This window comes from Tachysurus vachellii, chromosome 14 (genome assembly GCF_030014155.1).
Source record: "Tachysurus vachellii isolate PV-2020 chromosome 14, HZAU_Pvac_v1, whole genome shotgun sequence".
Classification (NCBI taxonomy): domain Eukaryota; kingdom Metazoa; phylum Chordata; class Actinopteri; order Siluriformes; family Bagridae; genus Tachysurus; species Tachysurus vachellii.
The window spans coordinates 3188472-3215971 of NC_083473.1; the positions used below are offsets into that span (position 1 = coordinate 3188472).

Below are 27500 nucleotides of genomic sequence, written 5' to 3' on the forward strand. Positions count from 1 at the left end.
ATGATACATCCTCTCCACACACACACACACACACACACACACACACACACACACACACACGCCACACACACACAAACAAACACACACCCATATGTCTGTACATGGGAGCTCAGCACAGTGGCAGATGCTAAAGACAGATGTTGGATTGTCACCCTCAGAAAATATACACATCACACACATACACACACACACATACCACAAACACACACATCACACAAGCACACATCACAAATACACACACACACACACACACACACACACACACACACATCACACAAGCACACATCACACACACACACACACACACACATACCACAAACACACACATCACACAAGCACACATCACACACACACAAGCACACATCACACACATCACACAAACACACATCACACACACACACACGCATCACACAAGCACACATCACACACACAACATTCATATGTGGAAAAATTCTGAGTTAATAGTCTCAGGTTGTTTAAAACATCAAAGAGATTTCTATTTATAATAGAATTTAAAAATAGAAAAAAAGAATTCACAGATTTAATTAGAGGTGTACGGACGAATGATAATGAATAAAACTGGGAAATTAGATTTAAAAAAAAAAAAAGATAATGTAATAGAATATAATGAAAGAGAAAGGATGGGCCTGCGGTGCAAAACATAGATCAGAGGTTGCTGAGGTTGTGACCGATATCTGAATTAGAATAGAGTTTAAAAAGATCGAAAGCATGAAGAATAAGACTAACGCAAATTAAATAGACAGAATAAACGTGAATAGAGTTGAAAAAAAATAAAGCAGACATGGTTTTGTTTGCAGAAAAACCGACTGATATTTCTGTAAATTTACATATCGTCATTGGGCCGAACGAAGTATAAAAAGAGCGAAACCTTTTAACTTTAGTGAAATTTAAAGTTGTGACGAATATGATGAATATTTCTACAAATAAATATATTTATGGATTTTTAACAAAAAAAAAAAAAAAACATTTCCATTTAATAGAGTTTAAACTGATGTAGAATAAGGATGTCTTAATAAATACATAAAGTTGAATAGAATTTAACTGCATCTGTGAAGGATACGAGTAATATTTCTATAGATAAGCAAATAACTAGAGTTGTGTAGAGTTAACAGAGGTAAAGCCTTGTTTATGTGGGATACTGATATTGCTATAGATAAGCCTTTAACTAGACTTGTGTAGAGTCGAAAGACTTAAAGCAGTGTTTAGGGAATATACGACTGATATTTCTATAGATAAATAAATCGATAAAGTTGCATGCCGTTAAAACGGAGTAAAAGACGTGTTGCTGAAGGATATCGCTGATATTTCTATAGACACTCGTATAACAAGTTGTATCGAGTTAAAAAGATGTAAAGCAGTGCGTATGGACAATATGACTGTTTTAACTCTAAACGTATCTTTATATTCTTTATAGAAATATCAGCAATATCCTTCAGAAACATGTCTTTAACTCTGTTTTAACTCTATACGACTCTTCTAATATATTTGTCAGAGGTGGGAGTAAGTCACATGTGCACGTCACAAGTAAGTCTCAAGTCATGAATGACTTTTTTTAATATTTGTCAAGCAAGTCTCAAATTTGCGACTTAAGTCTGACTCGAGTCAAGTCGAGTCCCCCGTCTTTGAATCTTTTAACTCAAGTCCGAGTCACGTCTCAAGTCATGAATGTCAAGTCAAAGTCAAGTCGAGTCTTTTTTAATATTTGTCAAGCAAGTCTCAAATTTGCAACTTAAGTCTGACTCGAGTCAAGTTATATGACTCGAGTCCCCCATCTCTGATATTTGTCTATAAAATATCAGAGTTCAAGCAGCTTTTGCGGAGGGTATGACCGATATTTCTATAGATAATCCTAACGAGAGTTGTGTAGAGTTAAAGCTGTGTTTGTTAAGGATATAATGGTCCAGCGCAGCTGCAGTGTACTGTTGATATGTCCTCCCTGAACCTGCTGCTTCTCCTCCTCCCGCTCATACACGCTGCTCTGTTGCATGGCATCGTGGGACGGCAGCGGCAGACTCTCAAAGTCAAACTTATCCACCTGGATGGCCATCCTGTACACACACACACACACACACACACACACACACACACACACACACACACACACACAGAGTGAGAGAGAGATAAAATCCTCCATTTTACGTTTGAATTAATCCAAAATGGCTTCCTTTTCACTACATAAGGTACAATATAACAGATGTACACACCCTAGTGCATTACAGGCAGAATTAGGGTTAAGATACAGCCACTAAAAATACACTTAAAAAATATTAAGCTTTAACAATCTCTCGTTATTTTAAGGTTTATTTATAGTTCGATTCTTGCACTCCAAGCACAAACATGTGGAGATCAAAAGTACAGCGCATCCAGATTCATCTCTCAATCTGTGACTCCGGGACGGTGTATGATCGATGATTTAGACGTATTTTTCCCCCAATTTCCTCTGCGTCTGTCTCTGGTCACTTTATTGAATTACTGAAGCACGCAAAGAGAAGAGCAAGAGTTGCACTGTGCACTTGTCCACCCACACGTGTGTGCATCCATGTGCAGAACAAGCTGCTACAGTCCATATGCCTGCTCTGACTCACTGACCTTCAAAGGGGATTGTGTGCTGTAAGTGTGTGTGTGTGTGTGTGTGTGTGTGTGTGTGTGTGTGTGTGTGGATACAGACAGATAGAAGGACACACACGTGATAAAGTAAATTATTTACCATCCTTATGACACAGTGTTCAGAAGAGCAGTGTGTTTCTGTGGAACTTTCCGGTAGCAGTGATTCTGATGACAAGCACCAAAGTGAGATTTCCTCAGAGTGACTGTAGGGGCTTGATTGGGAGGAACGGCCCCCCCGACCTGAACCCGAGTGGTGTTCTGTTATTGGACTTCTGTGCTAGTCAGAGTTTGGCCATAACGAACACCATGTTCAAGCATAAGGGTGTCCATCAGTACACGTGGCACCAGGACACCCTAGATCAGAGGTCGATGATCGACTTTGTGGTTGTTTCATCTGACCTCCGGCCGTATGTCTTGGACACTCGGGTAAAGAGAGGGGTGGAGCTGTCAACTGATCACCACCTGGTGGTGAGTTGGATCCGATGGCAGGGGAGGAAGTTGGACAGACTTGGCAGTCCCAAACGTACTGTGAGGGTCTGCTGGGAACGTTTGGCAGAGTCTCCTGTCAGAGAGATCTTCAACTCCGACCTCCGGCAGAGCTTCAACAGATCCCGAGGGAGGTGGGAGACATTGAGTCCGAGTGGACCATGTTCTCCACTTCCATTGTCGACGCGGCTGCACGGAGCTGTGGCTGTAAGGTCTCCGGTGCCTGTCGTGGTGGCAATCCCCGAACCCGGTGGTGGACCCCGGATGTAAGGGATGCCGTCAAGCTGAAGAAGGAGTTCTATCGAGCCTGGTTGGCTTGGGGAACTCCAGGGGCAGCTGATAGGTACCGGAGGGCCAAGTGAGCTTCAGCCCAGGTGGTTGCGGAAGCAAAAACTCGGGTCTAGGAGGAGTTCGGTGAGGAGGGGGAAGCAGTGCCCTGCACACACTGTTTACAGTGGGAGTGGAAATCTGCTGACTTCGACTGGGGACATTCTCGGACGGTGGAAGGAGTACTTCGAGGTTCTCCTCAACCCCACTGACATGTCTTCTACTGAGGAAGCAGAGGCCGAGGGCTCAGTTGTGCTCAGATTGACTCGTCAATCCCCCAAGCTGAGGTCACTGAGGTAGTTGAGAAGCTCCTCAGTGGCAAGGCACCGGGGGTGGATGAGATCCGCCCTGAGAACCTCAAGTCTCTGGATGTTGTGGGGCTGTCTTGGTTGACACGCCTCTGCAACATCGCGTGGCGGTTGGGGACAGTGCCTCTGGACTGGCAGACTGGGGTGGTGGTCCCTCTGTTTAAGAAGGGGGACCGGAGGGTGTGTTCCAACTACAGGGGAATCACAAGCGGCGAGGATGAGAATCAGTACCTCCAAGTCCGAGGCCATGGTTCTCAGCCGGAAAAGGGTGGCTTGTCCCCTTCAGGTTGGTGGAGAGCTCCTGCCTCAAGTGGAGGAGTTTAAGTATCTTGGGGTCTTGTTCACGAGTGAGGGAAGGATGGAGCGGGAGATCGACAGGCGGATCGGTGTATCTTCTGCAGTGATGCGGTCGATATACCGGTCTGTTGTGGTGAAGAAAGAGCTGAGCCGCAAGGCAAAGCTCTCTATTTACCAGTCGATCTACGTTCCTATTCTCACCTATGGTCATGAGCTTTGGGTCACGACTGAAAGGAGAAGATCCCGGATACAGGCGGCCGAAATTAGTTTCCTCTGCAGGGTGGCTGGGCGCTCCCTTAGAGATAGGGTGAGGAGCTCGGTCACTCGAGAGGAGCTCATAGTAGAGCCGCTGCTCCTCCGCATTGAGAGGAGTCAGCTGAGGTGGCTCGGGTATCTGTTTCGGATGCCTCCTGGACGCCTCTCTGGGGAGGTGTTCCGGGCATGTCCAACCGGGAGGAGGCCCCGGGGAAGACCTAGGACACGCTGGAGGGACTATGTCTCTTGGCTGGCCTGGGAACGCCTCGGTATTCCCCCGGAAAAGCTGGAGGAAGTGTCTGGGGAGAGGGAAGTCTGGGCGTCCCTGCTTAGACTGCTGCCCCCGCGACCCGGTCCCGGATAAGCGGTAGAAAATGGATGGATGGATGGATGGACAACTACACCAGCTAACAGTACACTAATACATCTACAACTACACCAGCTAACAGTACACTAACACAGCTACAACATCTACACCAGCTAACAGTACACTAATACAGCTACAACAACTACACCAGCTAACAGTACACTAATACAGCTACAACATCTACACCAGCTAACAGTACACTAATACAGCTACAACAACTACACCAGCTAACAGTACACTAATACAGCTACAACAACTACACCAGCTAACAGTACACTAATACAGCTACTATACAAGTACACCAGCTAACAGTACACTAATACAGCTACAACAACTACACCAGCTAACAGTACACTAATACAGCTACAACATCTACACCAGCTAACAGTACACTAATACAGCTACAACATCTACACCAGCTAACAGTACACTAATACAGCTACAACATCTACACAGCTAACAGTACACTAATACAGCTACAACATCTACACCAGCTAACAGTACACTAATACAGCTACAACATCTACACCAGCTAACAGTACACTAATACAGCTACAACAACTACACCAGCTAACAGTACACTAATACAGCTACAACATCTACACCAGCTAACAGTACACTAATACAGCTACAACAACTACACCAGCTAACAGTACACTAATACAGCTACAACAACTACACCAGCTAACAGTACACTAATACAGCTACAACATCTACACCAGCTAACAGTACACTAATACAGCTACAACAACTACACCAGCTAACAGTACACTAATACAGCTACAACAACTACACCAGCTAACAGTACACTAATACAGCTACAACATCTACACCAGCTAACAGTACACTAATACAGCTACAACAACTACACCAGCTAACAGTACACTAATACAGCTACAACATCTACACCAGCTAACAGTACACTAATACAGCTACAACAACTACACCAGCTAACAGTACACTAATACAGCTACAACATCTACACCAGCTAACAATACACTAATACAGCTACAACATCTACACCAGCTAACAGTACACTAATACAGCTACAACATCTACACCAGCTAACAGTACACTAATACAGCTACAACATCTACACAGCTAACAGTACACTAATACAGCTACAACAACTACACCAGCTAACAGTACAGTAAGTTTCAGAGATGGAGCAGTGACGAGGTTTTAGAAAGTGAGAGATACCACTGTGAGATCAGGCAGACGTATTTATTTGTGTGAAAGCTGGTTACAGCTGTTTTATTTTATAACCTTTAAGAGAGTGAGTAAGTAAGTAAGTAAGTAAGCTCCACCCCCCCCCCCCACACACACACACACACAGAGACAGCGCGCGAGCGAGAGAGAGAGAGAGAGAGAGAGAGAGAGAGAGAGAGAGAGATTAGAAAACAAAACGTTGTGCTCTTTGCACAGTTGATGACATATTTATATATTTGAGGAAGGTAGAAATACAGAAAATGAAGATAAATTAAGAAATGCATATGATGACAAACAAAGCGAGAGGGAGAACAAGATAGAGAGAGTTAAACGGAGGAAGTAAAGAGAAACAAAGCATAAAAGTGAAGAAGAAATCATAAAAAAAGAGAAAGAGATACATGAACAGAGATAAAGAACATAAAAAATAATAATATATGAGAAAATGACAAGAATCAAGTATTAAAAAGAGAGAAAGAGTGCAGCGAACCGCAAGAGAGTGAATACGGAGAGAGAGATAAAGACAGCAGGAAAGGAGAGAGAAAGATAAATGATAGAAATAAAATAGCAGACAGATAAACAGAGAAAAGAAAAAAAGAAAAGGCAGAGTGGAGAAAAAGAGATCAAGGGAGAGAAAATTAGAAAGAGAGAAAGAGACAGGTGTAAATATCTGAGTGTGAGATAAAGAGATGAAAAGAAAACAGAAAAAAGGAGAGTTATTTTTAGCTCGTGTTCAGCAGCTGATGATTGAATCTGCAGAAAAACGCAGCTCTATTTTTAGCTCGCCTCAGTCTGACTCGGGAGGCTTCACGCACGCACGCACGCACACACACACACACACACACACACAAAGCTGCAGAACAACACACACACGCACACACACACGCAAGCACACAAATCTGCAGAACAACACACACACACATGCACGCACGCACATACAAAGCTGCAGAACAACACACACATGCACACACACGCAAGCACACAAATCTGCAGAACAACACACACACATGCACGCACACACGCACGCACATACAAAGCTGCAGAACACACACACACGCACGCACACACACACACACACACACACACAGAGAAAACTGCAGAACAACACAGACGTGCACAAACACATGCAAGCACACAAAGCTGCAAAACAACACACGCACACAGACCCTCAAGCACACAGTCACACACAAAGACAGAGACACACACAGACAGAGACACACACACACAAGCACACAGAGACACACACCAGTCATACACAGAGACACACAAGCAGACAGAGACACACACAGACACACAGAAACACACACAGTGACACACGCGAATGCACGCACACAAACACACAAAGCTGCAGAACAACACACGCACACACGCATGCACTCACACACAGACACACACACACCCTCAAGCACACAGTCACACACACACACCGAATTAATGCATTTCATAGATTACAGCATTAAAGCTTCATCTATTAATCAATGCCATACTGCAAAGCCTAATGGGAAACCAGTGAGTGTGCACTCACACAGACACACACACACACACTCAAATTAACACACTAGTCCTCACTGACAACCACCTAATGGATTCATTAATTCATTCATTCTGATCATGTTAACACCGGCGTCGTCCTTAATGCATTTCCTCCTCACACCTGAGCATGTTTAGCTGCAGTGGGCGTGGCTCTTAGCCCATATATGAACTCGAAGACACGCCCATCTGACATATTTTCACTAGTTTATTATATCTATCAAAGTAAATCTTAGCACTTGTAAATGTATATTTCAAAGGTTTCAAAATTTTATTACATTTACTGCGGGATGATTTTGTAATATATTATTCCTGGAGCTCGTATATTAGCTGTTACCATAGCAACACCAAAATAAACACATACACGATTACCTTAAATATTACAGGTCTTCATACTGGTGATCCATATGACTTAATATTCTGTGTAATGTGTGTGTGTGTGTGTGTGTGTGTGTATACCTCTGACACTCGCTGGAGTGGAGCACCAGCTCCTGGTTCCTGGTGGTGAGTGTGAGTTCATGTTCAGTGGGGTTAAACACATCCAGCAGCAAGTGGCATTGACGTGTACTGTAGACAGACAGACAGACAGACACACACACACACACACACACACACACACACACAATGTGTATTAAATCACAATGAACAATATATGTCTTCCTGCTTTAGTCAACCCTAAGCCATATGTAAAACGGGTATGTCTAGTCATGTGGGTGTGTTTGACGGGGAGATGGGCGTGTCTGCTTGGCAGGTGGGTGTGTCTGATTGGCAGGTGGGTGTGTCTGATTGGCAGGTAAGTGTGTGACAGGTGGGTGTGTCTGATTGGCGGGGGGGCCTGATTGGCAGGTGGGTGTGTGACAGGTGGGTGTGTCTGGTTGGCAGGTGGGTGTGTCTGATTGGCAGGTGGGTGTGTGACAGGTGGGTGTGTCTGATTGGCAGGTGGGTGTGTCTGTTTGGAAGGTGGGTGTTTCAGAAACAGACAGTTGAGACAATACTGTGTAAAAAAACATCCTCTAAAAAATCAAAACATAAAAATCCCAATCCCAAATAAAGCCAAATGAAAACCTTCCTGAAAACAACAATGGAACAATAAATCACAGATTTCTCTTTCTGTCTCTGCTCCTGATCAATGAGATATGAATCATGTGCAGAGCTGCTGCCAATTTCCAAATGGCTCTGAGAAAGCGAGAATCAGAGCCAGAGAAAAGCAGCACTTACTCCATAAGAGCTCCACTCTCTCTCCATCCTCATCCCTCAGAGCGGTCCCTCGCTCTACACCACATTCCTGCATTAAACTGCATGCGCACGAACGTGTGTGAGTGTCTCTGTGTGTGTGTGCGTGTGTGTGTGTGTGTGAAGTTTTGAAACCTTCTACATAATATTTAGTTTTGCTGATATTTGAGGTTTGCTAATGAGGCTGAGGAGTAAATGAACAATGCAGCAGAACTACGCTAACATTCTCATACGGGAAAGTAGCTACTTTTCATTGTTGTTGTTTTTTTCAGGGATTTTCATTATCATATTATGAGAAATCTACTGTTGCAAAGTCCCAGAATGCAACACATTTATACGTCACAGAGACTCAGCTCGGCCAGTTAGCGATGTACGAGATAACCAGAGAGACGGGGTTAATGGCAGAATTAGCATGAATTTTTTGAAGCTTTGGAAGATTACTTGTTTGAGCCAAGTGTACAGGTGAGAAGGTGAGAAATATGGACAGACTAAAACACTAAAGCTCTGCTGCATCACTCGCTTTCATTATACACCACTATGATTATGGGCATTAGCCCTACAATTGCACTACACTGAGTTGCTAGCTTATTAGCATGTCCTATATCGTGCCACATCGGCCAAGCAGTGATGGACGGGGGTGCCAAAATATTTTGCAGATCAACACATCACTCAACAAAGTTATCATACTGTGATGGAATTAGTCATGAAAGTGTATTTTTTTTAATATGCTTAAGCACTATTTTCACACTCATGTTCACGCTCAAAATAAATAAATAAATAAATGAAATGGGTCTGATCTCTGGCTCCATTGTCCATCTATCTCTGAATAAACTCCTCATTTCTCTTCATTTCCATGACAGTGAAAAGTGGCACCCTTCCCTCTCTCTGAAACGAGGACGAGGACTGATGAGCATGCAGAGTGCTGTGTGGTCTGGAGATGAAATTATTCAACACAGCCGACAGAGCTGTAGGGACGAGCTTGAATTCACAATCCCACTGTGTGTGTGTGTGTGTGTGTGTGTGTGGGCAGGTGATGAACCTACAAAACAACCCTCAACACTAGGAGAACAAAAACAAGCTGAACAACACACAGTGAGATCACACACACACAGCAGGACACGTGATACTGGTCCTTAAGTTCAGAAGCATCAAGGGAGCTTTTACTGATCACTATATACACTCAGTACACACAGTGTGATTCATGCGTATCATGTGATTCATGTGATTCATGTGTATCATGTGCATCATGTGCATCATGTGCATCATGTGTATCATGTGTATCATGTGTATCATGTGATTCATGTGCATCATGTGTATCATGTGCATCATGTGCATCATGTGTATCATGTGTATCATGTGTATCATGTGATTCATGTGCATCATGTGTATCATGTGTATCATGTGATTCATGTGCATCATGTGCATCATGTGCATCATGTGTATCATGTGTATCATGTGTATCATGTGCATCATGTGCATCATGTGTATCATGTGTATCATGTGATTCATGTGCATCATGTGTATCATGTGTATCATGTGATTCATGTGCATCATGTGCATCATGTGTATCATGTGTATCATGTGTATCATGTGATTCATGTGCATCATGTGTATCATGTGATTCATGTGTATCATGTGATTCATGTGTATCATGTGTATCATGTGTATCATGCGATAAATGTGTATCATGTGTATCATGTGTATCACGTGATTCATGTGTATCATCTGTATCATGTGTATCATGTGATTCATGTGTATCATGTGATTCATGTGTATCATGTGTATCATGCGATTCATGTGTATCATGCGATAAATGTGTATCATGTGTATCATGTGTATCATGTGATTCATGTGTATCATGTGTATCATGTGATTCATGCGTATCATGTGATTCATGCGTATCATGTGATTCATGTGTATCATGCGATAAATGTGTATCATGTGTATCATGCGTATCATGTGATTCATGCGTATCATGCGTATCATGTGATTCATGCGTATCATGCGCATCATGTGATTCATGTGTATCATGTGATTCATGTGTACTGTATCATGTGTATCATGTGATTCATGTGTATCATGTGTATCATGTGTATCATGTGATTCATGTGTATCATGTGTATCATGTGATTCATGTGTACTGTATCATGTGTATCATGTGATTCATGTGTATCATGTGATTCATGTGTATCATATGATTCATGTGTATCATGTGTATCATGTGATTCATGTGTATCATGTGATTCATGTGTATCATGTGATTCATGTGTATCATGTGATTCATGTGTATCATGTGTAGGCACCAGAACACCCAGAACACCAAAAACACCCAGAAGACCCAGAATACTCAATAACACATCTGGAAAACAATATGTCTAACCATAATAACAGCAGAAATACTGCAAAATGGTTATATTTGGGAATTCTCTCTCTCTCTCTCTCTCTCTCTCTCTCTCTCTCTCTCTCTGTTTATAAGCAGAATAAAATAGGAAGAGAGAAGAGTGAGAGATGAGATAAGATGACTGACATGGCAGATTTTATTATAGATAAAGATACAATTCTATTTATTTTGACTGAGTTATTCTCTCTCTCTCTCTCTCTCTCTCTCTCTCTCTCTCTCTCATGACTACCTTTCTCAATCTCCAGTCATTGGCCTCTGTACCTGTCAGTCTCAGTGATGGAGGTGTGGCCTATGTACCTGTCAGTAATAGTGAAGGAGGTGTGGCCTCTGTACCTGTCAGTAACAGTGAAGGAGGTGTGGCCTCTGTACCTGTCAGTCTCAGTGAAGGAGGTGTGGCCTATGTACCTGTCAGTAACATTGAAGGAGGTGTGGCCTCTGTACCTGTCAGGAACAGTGAAGGAGGCGTGGCCTCTGTACCTGTCAGTAACAGTGAAAGAGGTGTGGCCTCTGTACCTGTCAGTCTCAGTGAAGGAGGTGTGGCCTCTGTACCTGTCAGTCTCAGTGAAGGAGGCGTGGCCTCTGTACCTGTCAGTAACAGTGAAGGAGGTGTGGCCTCTGTACATGTCAGTCTCAGTGAAGGAGGCGTGGCCTCTGTACCTGTCAGTAACAGTGAAGGAGGTGTGGCCTCTGTACCTGTCAGTCTCAGTGAAGGAGGCGTGGCCTCTGTACCTGTCAGTCTCAGTGAAGGAGGCGTGGCCTCTGTACCTGTCAGTCTCAGTGAAGGAGGCGTGGCCTCTGTACCTGTCAGTCTCAGTGAAGGAGGTGTGGCCTCTGTACCTGTCACTAAAAGTGAAGGAGGCGTGGCCTCTGTACCTGTCAGTCTCAGTGAAGGAGGCGTGGCCTCTGTACCTGTCAGTCTCAGTGAAGGAGGCGTGGTCTCTGTACCTGTCAGTCTCAGTGAAGGAGGTGTGGCCTCTGTACCTGTCACTAAAAGTGAAGGAGGTGTGGCCTCTGTACCTGTCAGTCTCAGTGAAGGAGGTGTGGCCTCTGTACCTGTCAGTCTCAGTGAAGGAGGCGTGGCCTCTGTACCTGTCAGTAACAGTGAAGGAGGTGTGGCCTCTGTACCTGTCAGTCTCAGTGAAGGAGGCGTGGCCTCTGTACCTGTCAGTAACAGTGAAGGAGGTGTGGCCTCTGTACCTGTCAGTCTCAGTGAAGGAGGCGTGGCTTTTGTACAGATAGTCAGTGGATAATGATGATATCAGTTTAACATCAGAGAACAAAATAAACAAGAACATTATTTCTGAACAATGTGAAAGTTCTGAAATCTGAAGCCAGTGTGATTTTGTGAGATTGCTTTATTAGCACCGACGCTGCAAAGCCATCAATCACACCCAGTGTCTGCAGAAGAGACGGCTTGTTTATCTATAGACAAACATTTATCAGCTGTGTGTGTGTGTGTGTGTGTGTGTATGTGTGTGTGGTGGGGGGTTGGTTGTGTACCTTGTGGCCGGGAGAGTGCTGACCCTGGTGAAGAACACAGAAGGCTCCACGTCCACTCGGATGCCCAGACTGAGCTCTCTATAGTAACCGTCCACATGACCTGGACCTCCACTGTAGCGGAAACACAACACACACTCTAGAGTCTGCAGAGAGAGAGAGAGAGAGAGAGAGAGAGAGAGAGAGGGAGACAGAGAGAGAGAAAGAGTGAGTTGTATGACTGACATTTTGGATGTTTGTGCACGTTTTTGTACTGAGATACTCAGAAACACCGGAGTTCCTCCTTTAAGCAGAAACACTGACTGCACCTTTAAGTGTTCTTGGTGGGAAGGTAGGAAACCTGTGTGGTGACATCACACCACCATATCGTGGGTTATTTTCCTACAGCAACATGTCCTGAAGTGTATTCCATACTTACTGAACAACACAGAGCTTTATTAATAAAGATGAGTTTATTCTTGGCTCAGAGTAAAATCGATAAACCAAACAGTTTTTCATAAAACTTTTCCTCCAACGTATCCCGTGAGCTTTAAATCCGCAGAGTAAGCAGCTGTCGGGTTTAATGATCGCTGGCGAGTTTGTGAGGAGAAGGATAAAAGATCCCTAATAGGAGCTGCATAAAGGCCGTGTTTCCTCACACAGCGAGCTAAACTCTTTACCGCTGCCCTCTTATAGCAGATCAAAGCCCCTCTGCACAGACTTATCTTTAATTTAGCACACACACAGAAAGATGAAAGAGGACAGGAGACGAGGTAAAGGAGGAAGTGTGTGTGTGTGTGTGTGTGTTAGAGAGAGAGAGAGAGAGACAGAGACGGAGAGACAAAGCAGGAGTCTTCTTAAGAGACACACTTTGTCTAATGAGAGACTTTTTACACCACGCAAACACACACACACACACACACACACACAAAAGACACCTGCCTGGGTTTCATCTCTCAGACTTTGATTTCAGAAACAATACACAAAACAACCTTCTGTTTCTACATACTGAAAGATCTCCGTTAGCTCTGTGACTTTAACCGCTACATGGTTGGTGGGATCAGATGGTTGGTGGGATCAGATGGTTGGTGGGATCAGATGAGGCGGTTTGAGTTTTTGAGACTCTGATGATCTTATTTTTATATTTTCACACAGCAGTCTCTGAAGTTTATACAGAATGGTGTGACACTGAGTGAGCTGTGGATGGAAGTGTCATGTTGATGAAAGGGATAAGACAAGAATGATTAGACTGGTTGGAGCTGTAGAGAAGGACACAGTAACTCACTATAATAATCACTCTTTACAGCTGTGATGAGCAGAAAAGTGTCTCAGCATGAACACTCACTCGCCCAGACCGACCGGACACTCAGTCGCCCAGACCGACCGGACACTCAGTCGCCCAGACCGACCGGACACGCACTCGCCCAGACTGACCGGACACTCACTCGCCCAGACTGACCGGACACTCACTCGCCCAGACTGATCGGACACTCACTCGCCCAGACCGACCGGACACTCAGTCGCCCAGACCGAACGGACACGCACTCGCCCAGACCGACCGGACACTCAGTCGCCCAGACCGAACGGACACGCACTCGCCCAGACCGACCGGACACTCAGTCGCCCAGACCGACCGGACACGCACTCGCCCAGACCGACCGGACACTCAGTCGCCCAGACCGACCGGACACGCACTCGCCCAGACCGACCGGACACTCACTCGCCCAGACCGAACGGACACGCCCTCGCCCAGACCAAACGGACACGCACTCGCCCAGACCGACCGGACACTCAGTCGCCCAGACCGACCGGACACTCAGTCGCCCAGACCGACCGGACACTCACTCGCCCAGACCGACCGGACACTCACTCGCCCAGACCGACCGGACACGCCCTCGCCCAGACCAAACGGACACGCACTCGCCCAGACCGAACGGACACTCAGTCGCCCAGACCGACCGGACACTCACTCGCCCAGACCGACCGGACACGCACTCGCCCAGACCGACTGGACAATCACTCGCCCAGACCGACCGGACACTCAGTCGCCCAGACCGAACGGACACGCACTCGCCCAGACCGACCGGACACTCAGTCGCCCAGACCGACCGGACACTCACTCGCCCAGACCGACCGGACACTCACTCGCCCAGACCGACCGGACACGCACTCGCCCAGACCGACCGGACACTCAGTCGCCCAGACCGACCGGACACGCACTCGCCCAGACCGACCGGACACTCACTCGCCCAGACCGAACGGACACGCACTCGCCCAGACCGAACGGACACGCACTCGCCCAGACCGACCGGACACTCACTCGCCCAGACCGACCGGACACTCAGTCGCCCAGACCGACCGGACACTCACTCGCCCAGACCGACCGGACACTCACTCGCCCAGACCGACCGGACACGCCCTCGCCCAGACCAAACGGACACGCACTCGCCCAGACCGACCGGACACTCAGTCGCCCAGACCGACCGGACACTCACTCGCCCAGACCGACCGGACACGCACTCGCCCAGACCGACCGGACAATCACTCGCCCAGACCGACTGGACACACACTCGCTCCAAACTGACTGGACACACACTCGCTCCAAACCGACTGGACACTCACTCGCCCAGACCGACCGGACACTCACTCGCCCAGACCGACCGGACACTCACTCGCCCAGACCGACCGGACAAACTCTCACCCAGACCGACCGGACAAACACTCGCCCAAACCGATCAAACACACACTAACCCAAACCGGAAACACACTGCCCCAAACCGGACAGCTGAAGAAAAAAAATCATCTGATCTTTTTTGAAAAAAATAAATGTACAATTAAATAATAATTTCTGATGTATACTAAAGTTTCTGCATCACTTTGTGTGGTCAAAATCCAGCACACGCACACACACACACACATACACACACACTCTCTCTCGCAATCTTCAGCCAACTCTTATGCCCTTCAGCAATCTGTGTTCAGCTTGTGTACAAGGTAGTGTACAAATGAAGCTGTGTGTGTGTGTGTGTGTGTGTGTGTGTGCGTGTGTGTGTGTGCGTGTGTATGTGTGTGTGTGTGTGTGTGTGTGTGTGTGTGTGTGTGTGCTGCCCCTGTCTGAATTCTCTCAGTGGAACGCTGCAGGCAGGTAGGAGGCTGAAATTATTAAAAGGTGCAGAATGGTTTGTGCATGCGTGTGAACCAAATTGTACACCAGGGAAAACACACACACACACACACACACACACACACACACACACACCCTAATCCCTGTTGTGATGCTGCTACAACTTTTTCCTCACTGTCACAAGACTGTCTTCTCAACTGCAAGATATCTCTCTCTCTCACACTCTGTCTCTCACACACACACACACACACACACACACAGTGTAAATCTCTCACGCTTTGCCTGACTGACTGCTGATCGGTTTCTCCATCATCCTATATATAATAATGCTAGCTAGCGACACCATGAGGGTAACACCATGTTGATCAGTAACAACATGAGGGTGAGGGGAAAATAGTGCGTTCTATGATGAGAGTCTCCTTTTCTCCCTTTTCTCTCTCTCTCTTAGTGAAGCTATTTCCTCACATGGGTTCCCTCAGATCTACCAGCACAGCTTGCCTGGTCCCACCATCTCTCAGGGTAAGAGGCAAGTATACAACAAGACTCTTTCCTGTTCTGGCACCGAGGTGGTGAAATGGGTAAGGACCTACTGTACCTCTTCCTGAAATACTTCAACTAGCACTTTCTCCCGTTTGTTGTACTGTATGTGTATATTAAAAACACACCCTGAACAGTTTTAGGTTGATAGTATCCTAAGTCTGTAACCTACTGAACCAGTGTTAATGTATTCGCCAATAGAGACTTAAAAGCACCGTTGTACGTCACCCTGGATAAGGACGTCTGCCAAATGCTGTAAATGTAAATGAGAGAAGAGGTGATGATCTGTGAGCAGCAATATGGTTTCATTTCAAGGAAGAGCACGACGGATGCTATGTTTGCTTTGAGAACGTTGATGAAGTAGTATAGAGAAGGTCAGAATGAATTGCATTGTGTGCTTGTGGATTTAGAGAAAGTGTACAACAGGGTACAGAGAGAGGAGAAAGTCAGGAAAGGCAGATACGTATGTGAGGGTGGTGAAGGATATGTATGAGGACAGAGAGACAGCGGCGAGGCGTGCAGTAGAAATGACAGACTGGTTCGTGGTGGAAGTGGGATTGCATCAATAATCAGCGATTAGCCCTTTATTGTTTGCTGTGGTGATGGACAGGTTGACGGACGAGATCAGACAGCAGGGCTCGTGGACTGTGACGCTCGTGAATGACATTTTGATCTGTAGTTAGAGTAGAGAAGAGGTTAAGTTGAGCCTGGAGAGGTGGAGGTATGCACTAGAGACAAGGGGAAGGAAAGTCAGTAGGAACAAGTGAAGTAAAGTACAGTAACACAAAGTGGGTTGTAGTAGGATAAAGTAGAATAAAGTCTATAAAGTATAGTGGATAAAGTTAAGTATAAAATAGCAGTAGATTATAGAATATAAAGAATATACATTGAATATATATAGAGAGAGAGAATATGAGCTGAGTATAATAGGATGAAGTAGAATGAAGTCAATAAAGTAGAGTATAGTAGGTTAAAGGGGAGTATAATATGTTAAAGGGGAGTATAATATGTTAAAGGGGAGTATAATATGTTAAAGGGGAGTATAATATGTTAAAGGGGAGTATAATATGTTAAAGGGGAGTATAGTAAGTTAAAGGGGAGTATAATATGTTAAAGGGGAGTATAGTAAGTTAAAGGGGAGTATAGTAAGTTAAAGGGGAGTATAATATGTTAAAGGGGAGTATAATATGTTAAAGGAGAGTATAGTAAGTTAAAGGGGAGTATAGTAAGTTAAAGGGGAGTATAATATGTTAAAGGGGAGTATAGTAAGTTAAAGGGGAGTATAATATGTTAAAGGGGAGTATAGTAAGTTAAAGGGGAGTATAATATGTTAAAGGGGAGTATAGTAAGTTAAAGGGGAGTATAATATGTTAAAGGGGAGTATAGTAAGTTAAAGGGGAGTATAGTAAGTTAAAGGGGAGTATAATATGTTAAAGGGGAGTATAATATGTTAAAGGAGAGTATAGTAAGTTAAAGGGGAGTATAGTAAGTTAAAGGGGAGTATAGTAAGTTAAAGGGGAGTATAATATGTTAAAGGGGAGTATAAGTTAAAGGGGAGTATAGTAAGTTAAAGGGGAGTATAGTAAGTTAAAGGGGAGTATAATATGTTAAAGGGGAGTATAGTAAGTTAAAGGGGAGTATAATATGTTAAAGGGGAGTATAGTAAGTTAAAGGGGAGTATAATATGTTAAAGGGGAGTATAATATGTTAAAGGAGAGTATAATATGTTAAAGGAGAGTATAGTAAGTTAAAGGGGAGTATAATATGTTAAAGGGGAGTATAGTAAGTTAAAGGGGAGTATAGTAAGTTAAAGGGGAGTATAGTAAGTTAAAGGGGAGTATAGTAAGTTAAAGGGGAGTATAATATGTTAAAGGGGAGTATAGTAAGTTAAAGGGGAGTATAATATGTTAAAGGGGAGTATAGTAAGTTAAAGGGGAGTATAATATGTTAAAGGGGAGTATAGTAAGTTAAAGGGGAGTATAATATGTTAAAGGGGAGTATAGTAAGTTAAAGGGGAGTATAATATGTTAAAGGGGAGTATAGTAAGTTAAAGGGGAGTATAATATGTTAAAGGGGAGTATAGTAAGTTAAAGGGGAGTATAATATGTTAAAGGGGAGTATAATATGTTAAAGGGGAGTATAGTAAGTTAAAGGGGAGTATAATATGTTAAAGGGGAGTATAATATGTTAAAGGGGAGTATAATATGTTAAAGGGGAGTATAGTAAGTTAAAGGGGAGTATAATATGTTAAAGGGGAGTATAGTAAGTTAAAGGGGAGTATAGTAAGTTAAAGGGGAGTATAATATGTTAAAGGGGAGTATAGTAAGTTAAAGGGGAGTATAATATGTTAAAGGGGAGTATAGTAAGTTAAAGGGGAGTATAGTAAGTTAAAGGGGAGTATAATATGTTAAAGGGGAGTATAATATGTTAAAGGGGAGTATAGTAAGTTAAAGGGGAGTATAATATGTTAAAGGGGAGTATAATATGTTAAAGGGGAGTATAATAAGTTAAAGGGGAGTATAGTAAGTTAAAGGGGAGTATAGTAAGTTAAAGGGGAGTATAATATGTTAAATGGGAGTATAATATGTTAAAGGGGAGTATAATATGTTAAAGGGGAGTATAATAAGTTAAAGGGGAGTATAATATGTTAAAGGGGAGTATAGTAAGTTAAAGGGGAGTATAATATGTTAAAGGGGAGTATAGTAAGTTAAAGGGGAGTATAATATGTTAAAGGGGAGTATAGTAAGTTAAAGGGGAGTATAGTAAGTTAAAGGGGAGTATAATATGTTAAAGGGGAGTATAGTAAGTTAAAGGGGAGTATAATATGTTAAAGGGGAGTATAGTAAGTTAAAGGGGAGTATAATATGTTAAAGGGGAGTATAGTAAGTTAAAGGGGAGTATAATATGTTAAAGGGGAGTATAATATGTTAAAGGGGAGTATAGTAAGTTAAAGGGGAGTATAATATGTTAAAGGGGAGTATAGTAAGTTAAAGGGGAGTATAGTAAGTTAAAGGGGAGTATAGTAAGTTAAAGGGGAGTATAATATGTTAAAGGGGAGTATAATATGTTAAAGGGGAGTATAGTAAGTTAAAGGGGAGTATAGTAAGTTAAAGGGGAGTATAGTAAGTTAAAGGGGAGTATAATATGTTAAAGGGGAGTATAATATGTTAAAGGGGAGTATAGTAAGTTAAAGGGGAGTATAGTAAGTTAAAGGGGAGTATAATATGTTAAAGGGGAGTATAGTAAGTTAAAGGGGAGTATAGTAAGTTAAAGGGGAGTATAGTAAGTTAAAGGGGAGTATAGTAAGTTAAAGGGGAGTATAGTAAGTTAAAGGGGAGTATAGTAAGTTAAAGGGGAGTATAGTAAGTTAAAGGGGAGTATAGTAAGTTAAAGGGGAGTATAGTAAGTTAAAGGGGAGTATAGTGGATAAATGAAAGCAGGATAAAAGAAGGTTAATTACGCTCCATTTCTCCACACAGGAGTGAGCACTAGACCGTCTCTCTACATAGTGTCCAACTCCACTGCTCTCACACCTCACCCTCAGTGTGTGTTACAAGCTCATCTGCACTGTGATCCAGATCTCAGTGACCCAAACAATCTCTCTCTCTTACACACACACACACACACACACACAGTAAATGCAAGAATAGGATCCTAAGTAGCATGTTTCTACATGTGTGTATGCATATAATTTATTCACACACACACGCACGCACGCACACGCACGCACACGCACACACATGCACACACATGCACGCACACACACGCACGCACACGCGCGTGCACACACACACACGGTGGTTCATGGCAGCCTCTCCAGATGGCCACTCATTAGAGAACAGGTCGGCTTGGCTGCCGGATGATGAGTACAGTGTGTGTGTGTGTGTGTGTGTGTGTGTGTGTGTGTGTGTGTGTGTGTGTGTGTGTGTGTGTATGCACTCATGTGCATAGCACAGTTATAAAAACTAAACATCTGTGTAATTATAACAATTATCATGTGAGGACAATAGTAATGGAGGAATAACCTCCAAATGTTTCAATAAATAAATACATAAATGTGACTATTATTATTATTATTATTATTATTATTATTATTGCTGTTGTAATGATTACAACAGCACAGTTTTTCATTCTATTAAAGTCTAAAGTCTGGTACTCCATCTATTGTGTGTGTGTGTGCGTGTGTGCGTGTGTGTGTATGTGCGTGTGCGTGTGTGTGCGTGCGTGTGAGATCCGACTCTGGCAGCTCATCGGTGTGGTGATGTATTGCGGTTATTTCCTGGCCCCTGGGTGCAGACTAAGGACTTCCTGAAGATGAACATACACACACACACACACACACAGAGACACACACACACAGACACACAAACACAGGGCAGTTGCGTGGTTTCACGCTTCACTGAAAGCCAAAAGGTCTCCACCGCCGAAGCAGTGAAGTGTAAAATGACGCTTTTAACAGACTGATAGATGTGTGTGTGTGTGTGTGTGTGTGTGTGTGTGTGTGTGTGTGTGTGTGTGTGTGTGTGTGTGTGTGTGTGTGTGTGTGAGAGAGAGAGAGAGAGAGAGAGAGAGAGAGAGAGAGAGAGAGAGAGAGAGAGAGAGAGAGAGAGAGAGAGAGACACACAAAGCAATAGTGAAAAATGCTAGTATGACTGCAGGCATGGTGATTGAGGAGCTCTACAAAAAGCTTATAAATGATCTGTGTGCGTGTGCGTGTGTGTGTGTGGGTGTGTGTGTTTGTGTAAGAAAGAAAGAAAGAAAGAAAGAAAGAAAGAAAGAAAGAAGTGAATGGAGAATTGTGTTGCTTCTTTAAAGTGTAACTTTATAAACTAAACCTAACAGTCTGATGCAGGGATATGCTTTTTTGTATGTGTGTGTGTGTGTGTGTGTGTGTGTGTGTGTGTGTGTGTGTGTGTTAATAATAAACATGTCAGACTAACAGTACAGACATCCTGTATGCTGTTCCCACACGTGACTACAGAAGATTGATTGATTACAGTTTTCACTGCACACATTCAGCCCATCACATCATCTGCCTCAGTCACATCCTGTAAAACCACTGGCTTTAATTCTAACATCACGTTCACTTATACCTGCTTTCTGTTTAAACTGTTGTCTCACACACGCACACCCACACGCACGCGCGCGCACACACACTCTCGCGCACACACACACACTCTCGCGCACACACACACACTCTCGCGCACACACACATACACACACAAACACATACACACACATACACACACAGACATACAGTACACACAAACAAACATACGCGCACACACACACACACACAAACACATACATACACACACACACACACACACACACACTACACACACACACAGACATACAGTACACACACACACACACACACAGACATACAGTACACACACACACAGACATACAGTACACACACACACAGACATACAGTACACACACACACACACACACACACGCTCACGTGCCATTTACTTTTAATATTATTTTTAGCTCTCATTTAGAACTTGGTTCAGTCTTTTAGAAAGTCTTTTTGATCTGGTTTTTAGTTGCTGGTGAAGATTTTAAATCAACATCATTAATATTCTGGGGCCAAACGAGGAAGAGCCTATAAACGCTGGCAGAGAAAAAAATAATAAACTTACTTTTCTATCATTTTTGTTTTTTCCATTTCATTACTTTTTAGCACATTTCTATTTTCTAATTGACTGTTTTATGTTTAGTTTCAACAAGTTATTTAAGTATTTAAATACTTAAATCTCTCTATACCCCCTCTCTCTCTCTCTCTCTCTCTCTCTCTCTCTCTCTGTCTCTCTCTCTCTCTCTCTCTCTCTCTCTCTCTCTCTCTCTCTCTCTCTCTCTCTCTCCCTCCCTCCCTCCCCCGTCTCCCCCCTCTGTGTGTCCCCCACACATTTATATTTCTTAATGTTCTGCCTTTTTAACAGTTGCAGCCTCATTTACCATAATGCTCATTCTGATTTGCCTAATCTTATACACATGTCTTATAGACACATATTTGGTTTTTAACACACACACACACACACACACACACACACACACACCAGTTTAATTATCTGCTCTTCCAGATATCTCTAAATAGTCAAAGTGAAGGAGGCGTGGTCTCTGAACCTGTCAGTCTCAGTGAAGGAGGTGTGGTCTCTGAACCTGTCAGTCTCAGTGAAAGAGGCATGGCCTCTGAACCTGTCAGTCTCAGTGAAGGAGGCGTGGTCTCTGAACCTGTCAGTCTCAGTGAAGGAGGCGTGGCCTCTGGACCTGACAGTCTCAGTGAAGGAGGCGTGGCCTCTGGACCTGTCAGTCTCAGTGAAGATGGCGTGGCCTCTCAGTGAAGTCTCAGTGAAGGAGGCGTGGTCTCTGAACCTGTCAGTCTCAGTGAAGGAGGTGTGGCTTCTGAACCTGTCAGTCTCAGTGAAGGAGGCGTGGCCTCTGGACCTGTGAGTCTCAGTGAAGGAGGCGTGGTCTCTGAACCTGTCAGTCTCAGTGAAAGAGGCATGGCCTCTGAACCTGTCAGTCTCAGTGAAGGAGGCGTGGCCTCTGGACCTGACAGTCTCAGTGAAGGAGGCGTGGCCTCTGGACCTGTCAGTCTCAGTGAAGATGGCGTGGCCTCTCAGTGAAGTCTCAGTGAAGGAGGCGTGGTCTCTGAACCTGTCAGTCTCAGTGAAGGAGGTGTGGCTTCTGAACCTGTCAGTCTCAGTGAAGGAGGCGTGGCCTCTGGACCTGTGAGTCTCAGAGAAGGAGGCGTGGTCTCTGAACCTGTCAGTCTCAGTGAAAGAGGCATGGCCTCTGAACCTGTCAGTCTCAGTGAAGGAGGCATGGCCTCTGGACCTGACAGTCTCAGTGAAGGAGGCGTGGCCTCTGGTCCTGTCAGTCTCAGTGAAGATGGCGTGGCCTCTCAGTGAAGTCTCAGTGAAGGAGGCGTGGCCTCTGACCCTGTCAGTCTCAGTGAAGGAGGTGTGGCCTCTGGACCTGTCAGTCTCAGTGAAAGAGGCGTGGTCTCTGAACCTGTCAGTCTCAGTGAAGATGGCGTGGCCTCTCAGTGAAGTCTCAGTGAAGGAGGCGTGGTCTCTGAACCTGTCAGTCTCAGTGAAGGAGGCATGGCCTCTGGACCTGACAGTCTCAGTGAAGGAGGCGTGGCCTCTGGTCCTGTCAGTCTCAGTGAAGATGGCGTGGCCTCTCAGTGAAGTCTCAGTGAAGGAGGCGTGGCCTCTGACCCTGTCAGTCTCAGTGAAGGAGGTGTGGCCTCTGGACCTGTCAGTCTCAGTGAAAGAGGCATGGCCTCTGAACCTGTCAGTCTCAGTGAAGGAGGCGTGGTCTCTGAACCTGTCAGTCTCAGTGAAGGAGGCGCGGCATCTGGACCTGTCAGTCTCAGTGAAGGAGGCGTGGCCTCTGAACCTGTCAGTCTCAGTGAAGGAGGCGTGGCCTCTGGATCTGTCAGTCTCAGTGACGGAGGTGGGTCCTCTATGTGCTCAGGAGGAGAGCAACACATTACTAGTGTGCAAATGATGTTTTTCTATAGAATACAATTCTGTCATTGTCCTTTTTTCTTTCTATCCATTTTCACCTATATTCCTTCTTACATCCTTTATATCTCGCTCTATTCTTCCCCTTCCCTCCACTGTAAGTCAGCTTTATCTGGCTCAGCATCTGTGTGTGAAGCTGCTCTCCATCCACTACAGGCTAAAAATAGCACAAAGCCAATACAATCCTCTCTCTCTCTTTCTCTTCCTCGCTGTGTAAATGATCCAGTGCTGCTCCAGCTGTTCGCCTCAGGAGCATGCTGACCCATCAATATGTGTGTGTGTGTGTGTGTGTGTGTGTGTGTGTGTGTGTGTGTAAGGAACAAAAAGATTAACATGAATAGGATTGACTCTGCAATAACATAAATAATAATGTATTAATCCAGAATAGGTGAGATTCTCTCTCTCTCTCTCTCTCTCTCTCTTTCTCTTTCTCTTTCTCTCCCTCCCTCCATCCCTCCCTCTACCCCCCCATCCTGTGCCGCAGTCAGCCGCCCGTTCATGCTCATCACACGACGGGCTTGTTTCTAATTTACTCGACATGCTCCAAACGACAGTAAACAAACCAATCTCTCGAATAAATCACATCAGGATACGGCACGAGCTCGCATCGGCAGCATGACTACAGAACCGACAGAACCTCTTGTTCCACACCATTCCGTTTTTACAGCGTGATTAGTTGTTCATGACAATATCATCAAAACAAAGGCTACAGTCACAAACTCATATATCAATTACAACATGTTCTATCCATCTAAAATAACGGGATCTAGGCCGCATTCTAGAAAGTTCTGGAGAGTCTAAAATGTCTAAGGGAGTGACTTTAGTTAGTGTGCAACTGGTTTGCAGAAAAGTTCATGTACTGAGGTTGTTCTAGATAGCAGGAATGGCTTCTTTTACCTTAGTGTGTGTGCACGTCCATTCTGTTTGGTGCATCTGGAATCTAGACACGCTTTACAATGTGTCAGGGAACCAGAACATTCCTGGATTTCTCGAATGTGCATCTGCCTTCAACATTGTACATCAGTGCTTCAGATGTTCTAGAGATCAGGGATCTAAAATGCTCCAGGGAATTGTACTGAATGTTTCTTGGTTTCTGGTATTGTCATCTGGTGCTGCTATGGTGTATCAGAGTCTAGAATATTCTAGAGCTTTCTTGTATATTCTGCTTCAACGTTTTTTTCTAAAAATCGGTCTCAATGATTCTAGAGTGTGTTTCTGGAATGTAAACCTGGCGCTGCCTTTCAGCATCAGGGTCTAGAATGTTCAAGAGATTTCTGGTATTCAACCTTTCATATGGGTGTCTAAAATGCTAGAGCATGCTTTGCTGTGCTCATCTGCTACTGCCATTACGCATCAGGGGTCTCGAATATTCTAGAGAGCATGTCTGGGTCTCTGGTAAGTGCTTCTGGTCATGGCAGCTTGCCTGAGTATTTAATATGTAATCTAAAATGTTCTAGAAAGTCACATACTGATCTAGAAGTTTTCAAAACAACATCAGTCCAATACCGTGTACCGGGTCAGAACAGAAATCCATCATCTCAGCCTAATGACACCACCCTCCTCCCTCACTGTCTCACTGTCACTAGTGTTTAGAAGTAAACAACATTATGTGACATTTCTGAGAAACGCTCGTGATCCGACTAGACGTTCTGGAAAATGACAACAGGTCAGACTGAGGACAAAGACATGCTGATGGAAGGAACTTCACGACTGACGAATCAGCCAGAGGAAGAAAAGGAAAAGAAAGAGAGGAGGGCAGCGAGGACAAGTGTAGCCCTGCTGACTGAGACTGTCTGAATGTGTGTGTGTGTGTGTGTGTGTGTGTGTGTGTGTGTGTGTGTGTGTGTGTGTGTGTGTGTGCGTGTGCGTGTGTGTGTGCGCGTGCACAAGAGAGACAGGACGTTCTTTTCACCCATTACACGTCAACTCACACTCACACGCACGCTGATACCATCACACAGCTTTAAAATGACCTACCTCCTCCTCTCTCACCTTCATCCTCCTTTCATCTCTCTTATCTCATCTGTCTATCTCTCTGTTTTCCTCAGTTGTCTCGTCCGTTAATCTTTCCTACACTACTCACTTTCTTTTTCTGAACTATGATCTCATCTTGTCTAACCCTGCCTGCCATTCTCTCTTCGACCTCATCTATCCATCTCTCTCACTCGTTCTCCTTTAATCCCTTTCTCATCTGTCCATCTTTTTTCCACTTCGCCCCTTGTTTCGTCAGTCTTAATAAAAACCCTCTTTCTTTCTTTTTTATCTTCTCCTTCCATGTTTGTCCATCACTCTGTCTCGTGCATCCTACCGCCTTTATCTCTCTATCTGTCCATTCATCTCTTTTGATCCCTTCATCACTCTTATTCTTCTTTTCTTTTTTTATCTCAAACTTCATTGTCTTTTGTATCTCTAGCTATACTCACTCACCATTTTCAGAGTGTTTTTTTTATCCCCCCATTAGTCATTTCTTCCTGTCTAAATCTCTCTCTCTCTTTCTCACACACACACACACACACACACACACATTACTAACACACACATTCATTCACATTAATTTTGGCTCTTAAATAGGAAACATTTATGCTAGTGGAGTTACTCTGTGTGGTGTGGTGTAGCATACTGTAGCATAGTGTAATGTAGCCTAGTAAAGTGTAGCGTGGTGTAGTGTAGCATAATGTAGCGTAGTGTATCGTAACATAGTATAGCATAGTGTAGCGTGGTGTAGCATAGTGTAGCGTGGTGTAGTGTAGCATAGTGTAGCGTGGTGTAGTGTAGCATAATGTAGTGTGGTGTAGTGTAGCATAGTGTAGCGTGGTGTAGTGTAGCATAGTGTAGCGTGGTGTGGTGTAGTGTAGCGTGGTGTAGCATAGTGTAGCGTGGTGTAGTGTAGCATAGTGTAGCGTGGTGTGGTGTAGCATAGTGTAGCGTGGTGTGGTGTAGTGTATCGTGGTGTAGTGTAGCATAGTGTAGCGTGGTGTAGCATACAGTAGTGTAGCGTGGTGTAGTATAGCATAGTGTAGCGTAGCGTAGTGTAGCGTGGTGTAGTGTGGTGTCGTGCAGTGTTGTGTAGCATGCTGTTGTGTTGTGTAGTGTGGTGCAGTGTAGTGTGGTGTAGTGTGATGTGTTGTGTAGTGTGGTGTAGTGTTGTGTAGTGTAGTGTGCTGTTGTGTTGTGTGGTGCAGTGTAGTGTAGTGTGCTGGTATGTTGTGTAGTGTAGTGTGCTGTTGTGTTGTGTAGTGTAGTGTGCTGTTGTGTAGTGTGGTGCAGTGTAGTGTGCTGTTGTGTTGTGCAGTGTAGTGTAGTGTGCTGTTGTGTTGTGTAGTGTGGTGCAGTGTAGTGTAGTGTGCTGGTATGTTGTGTAGTGTAGTGTGCTGTTGTGTTGTGTAGTGTAGGGTAGTATGCTGTTGTGTAGTGTGGTGCAGTGTAGTGTAGTGTGCTGTTGTGTAGTGTAGTGTAGTGTGCTGTTGTGTTGTGTAGTGTAGTGTAGTGTGCTGTTGTGTTGTGTAGTGTGGTGCAGTGTAGTGTAGTGTGCTGGTATGTTGTGTAGTGTAGTGTGCTGTTGTGTTGTGTAGTGTGGTGTAGTGTGATGTGTTGTGTAGTGTGGTGCAGTGTAGTGTAGTGTGCTGTTGTGTTGTGTAGTGTAGTGTAGTGTGCTGTTGTGTTGTGTAGTGTAGTGTAGTGTAGTGTGCTGTTGTGTTGTGTAGTGTGGTGCAGTGTAGTGTAGTGTGCTGGTATGTTGTGTAGTGTAGTGTGCTGTTGTGTTGTGTAGTGTGGTGTAGTGTGA

The 27500-nt window shown here is 44.4% G+C and overlaps 1 protein-coding gene across 4 annotated transcripts in view; it reads right to left on the reverse strand.

The window, feature by feature from the left end:
- trappc9 (trafficking protein particle complex subunit 9) overlaps positions 1-27500 on the reverse strand; it is a 201686-nt gene that overhangs the window by 67571 nt on the left and 106615 nt on the right. For all 4 annotated transcript variants that reach the window (XM_060886331.1, XM_060886330.1, XM_060886329.1 and 1 more), the window contains 3 exons: positions 12539-12681; positions 7864-7971; positions 1916-2069 (listed from right to left, as the gene is read on the reverse strand). In XM_060886331.1, coding sequence (XP_060742314.1) covers positions 1916-2069; positions 7864-7971; positions 12539-12681 — 405 coding nt within the window. The remainder of the gene's footprint in view (positions 1-1915; positions 2070-7863; positions 7972-12538; positions 12682-27500) is intronic.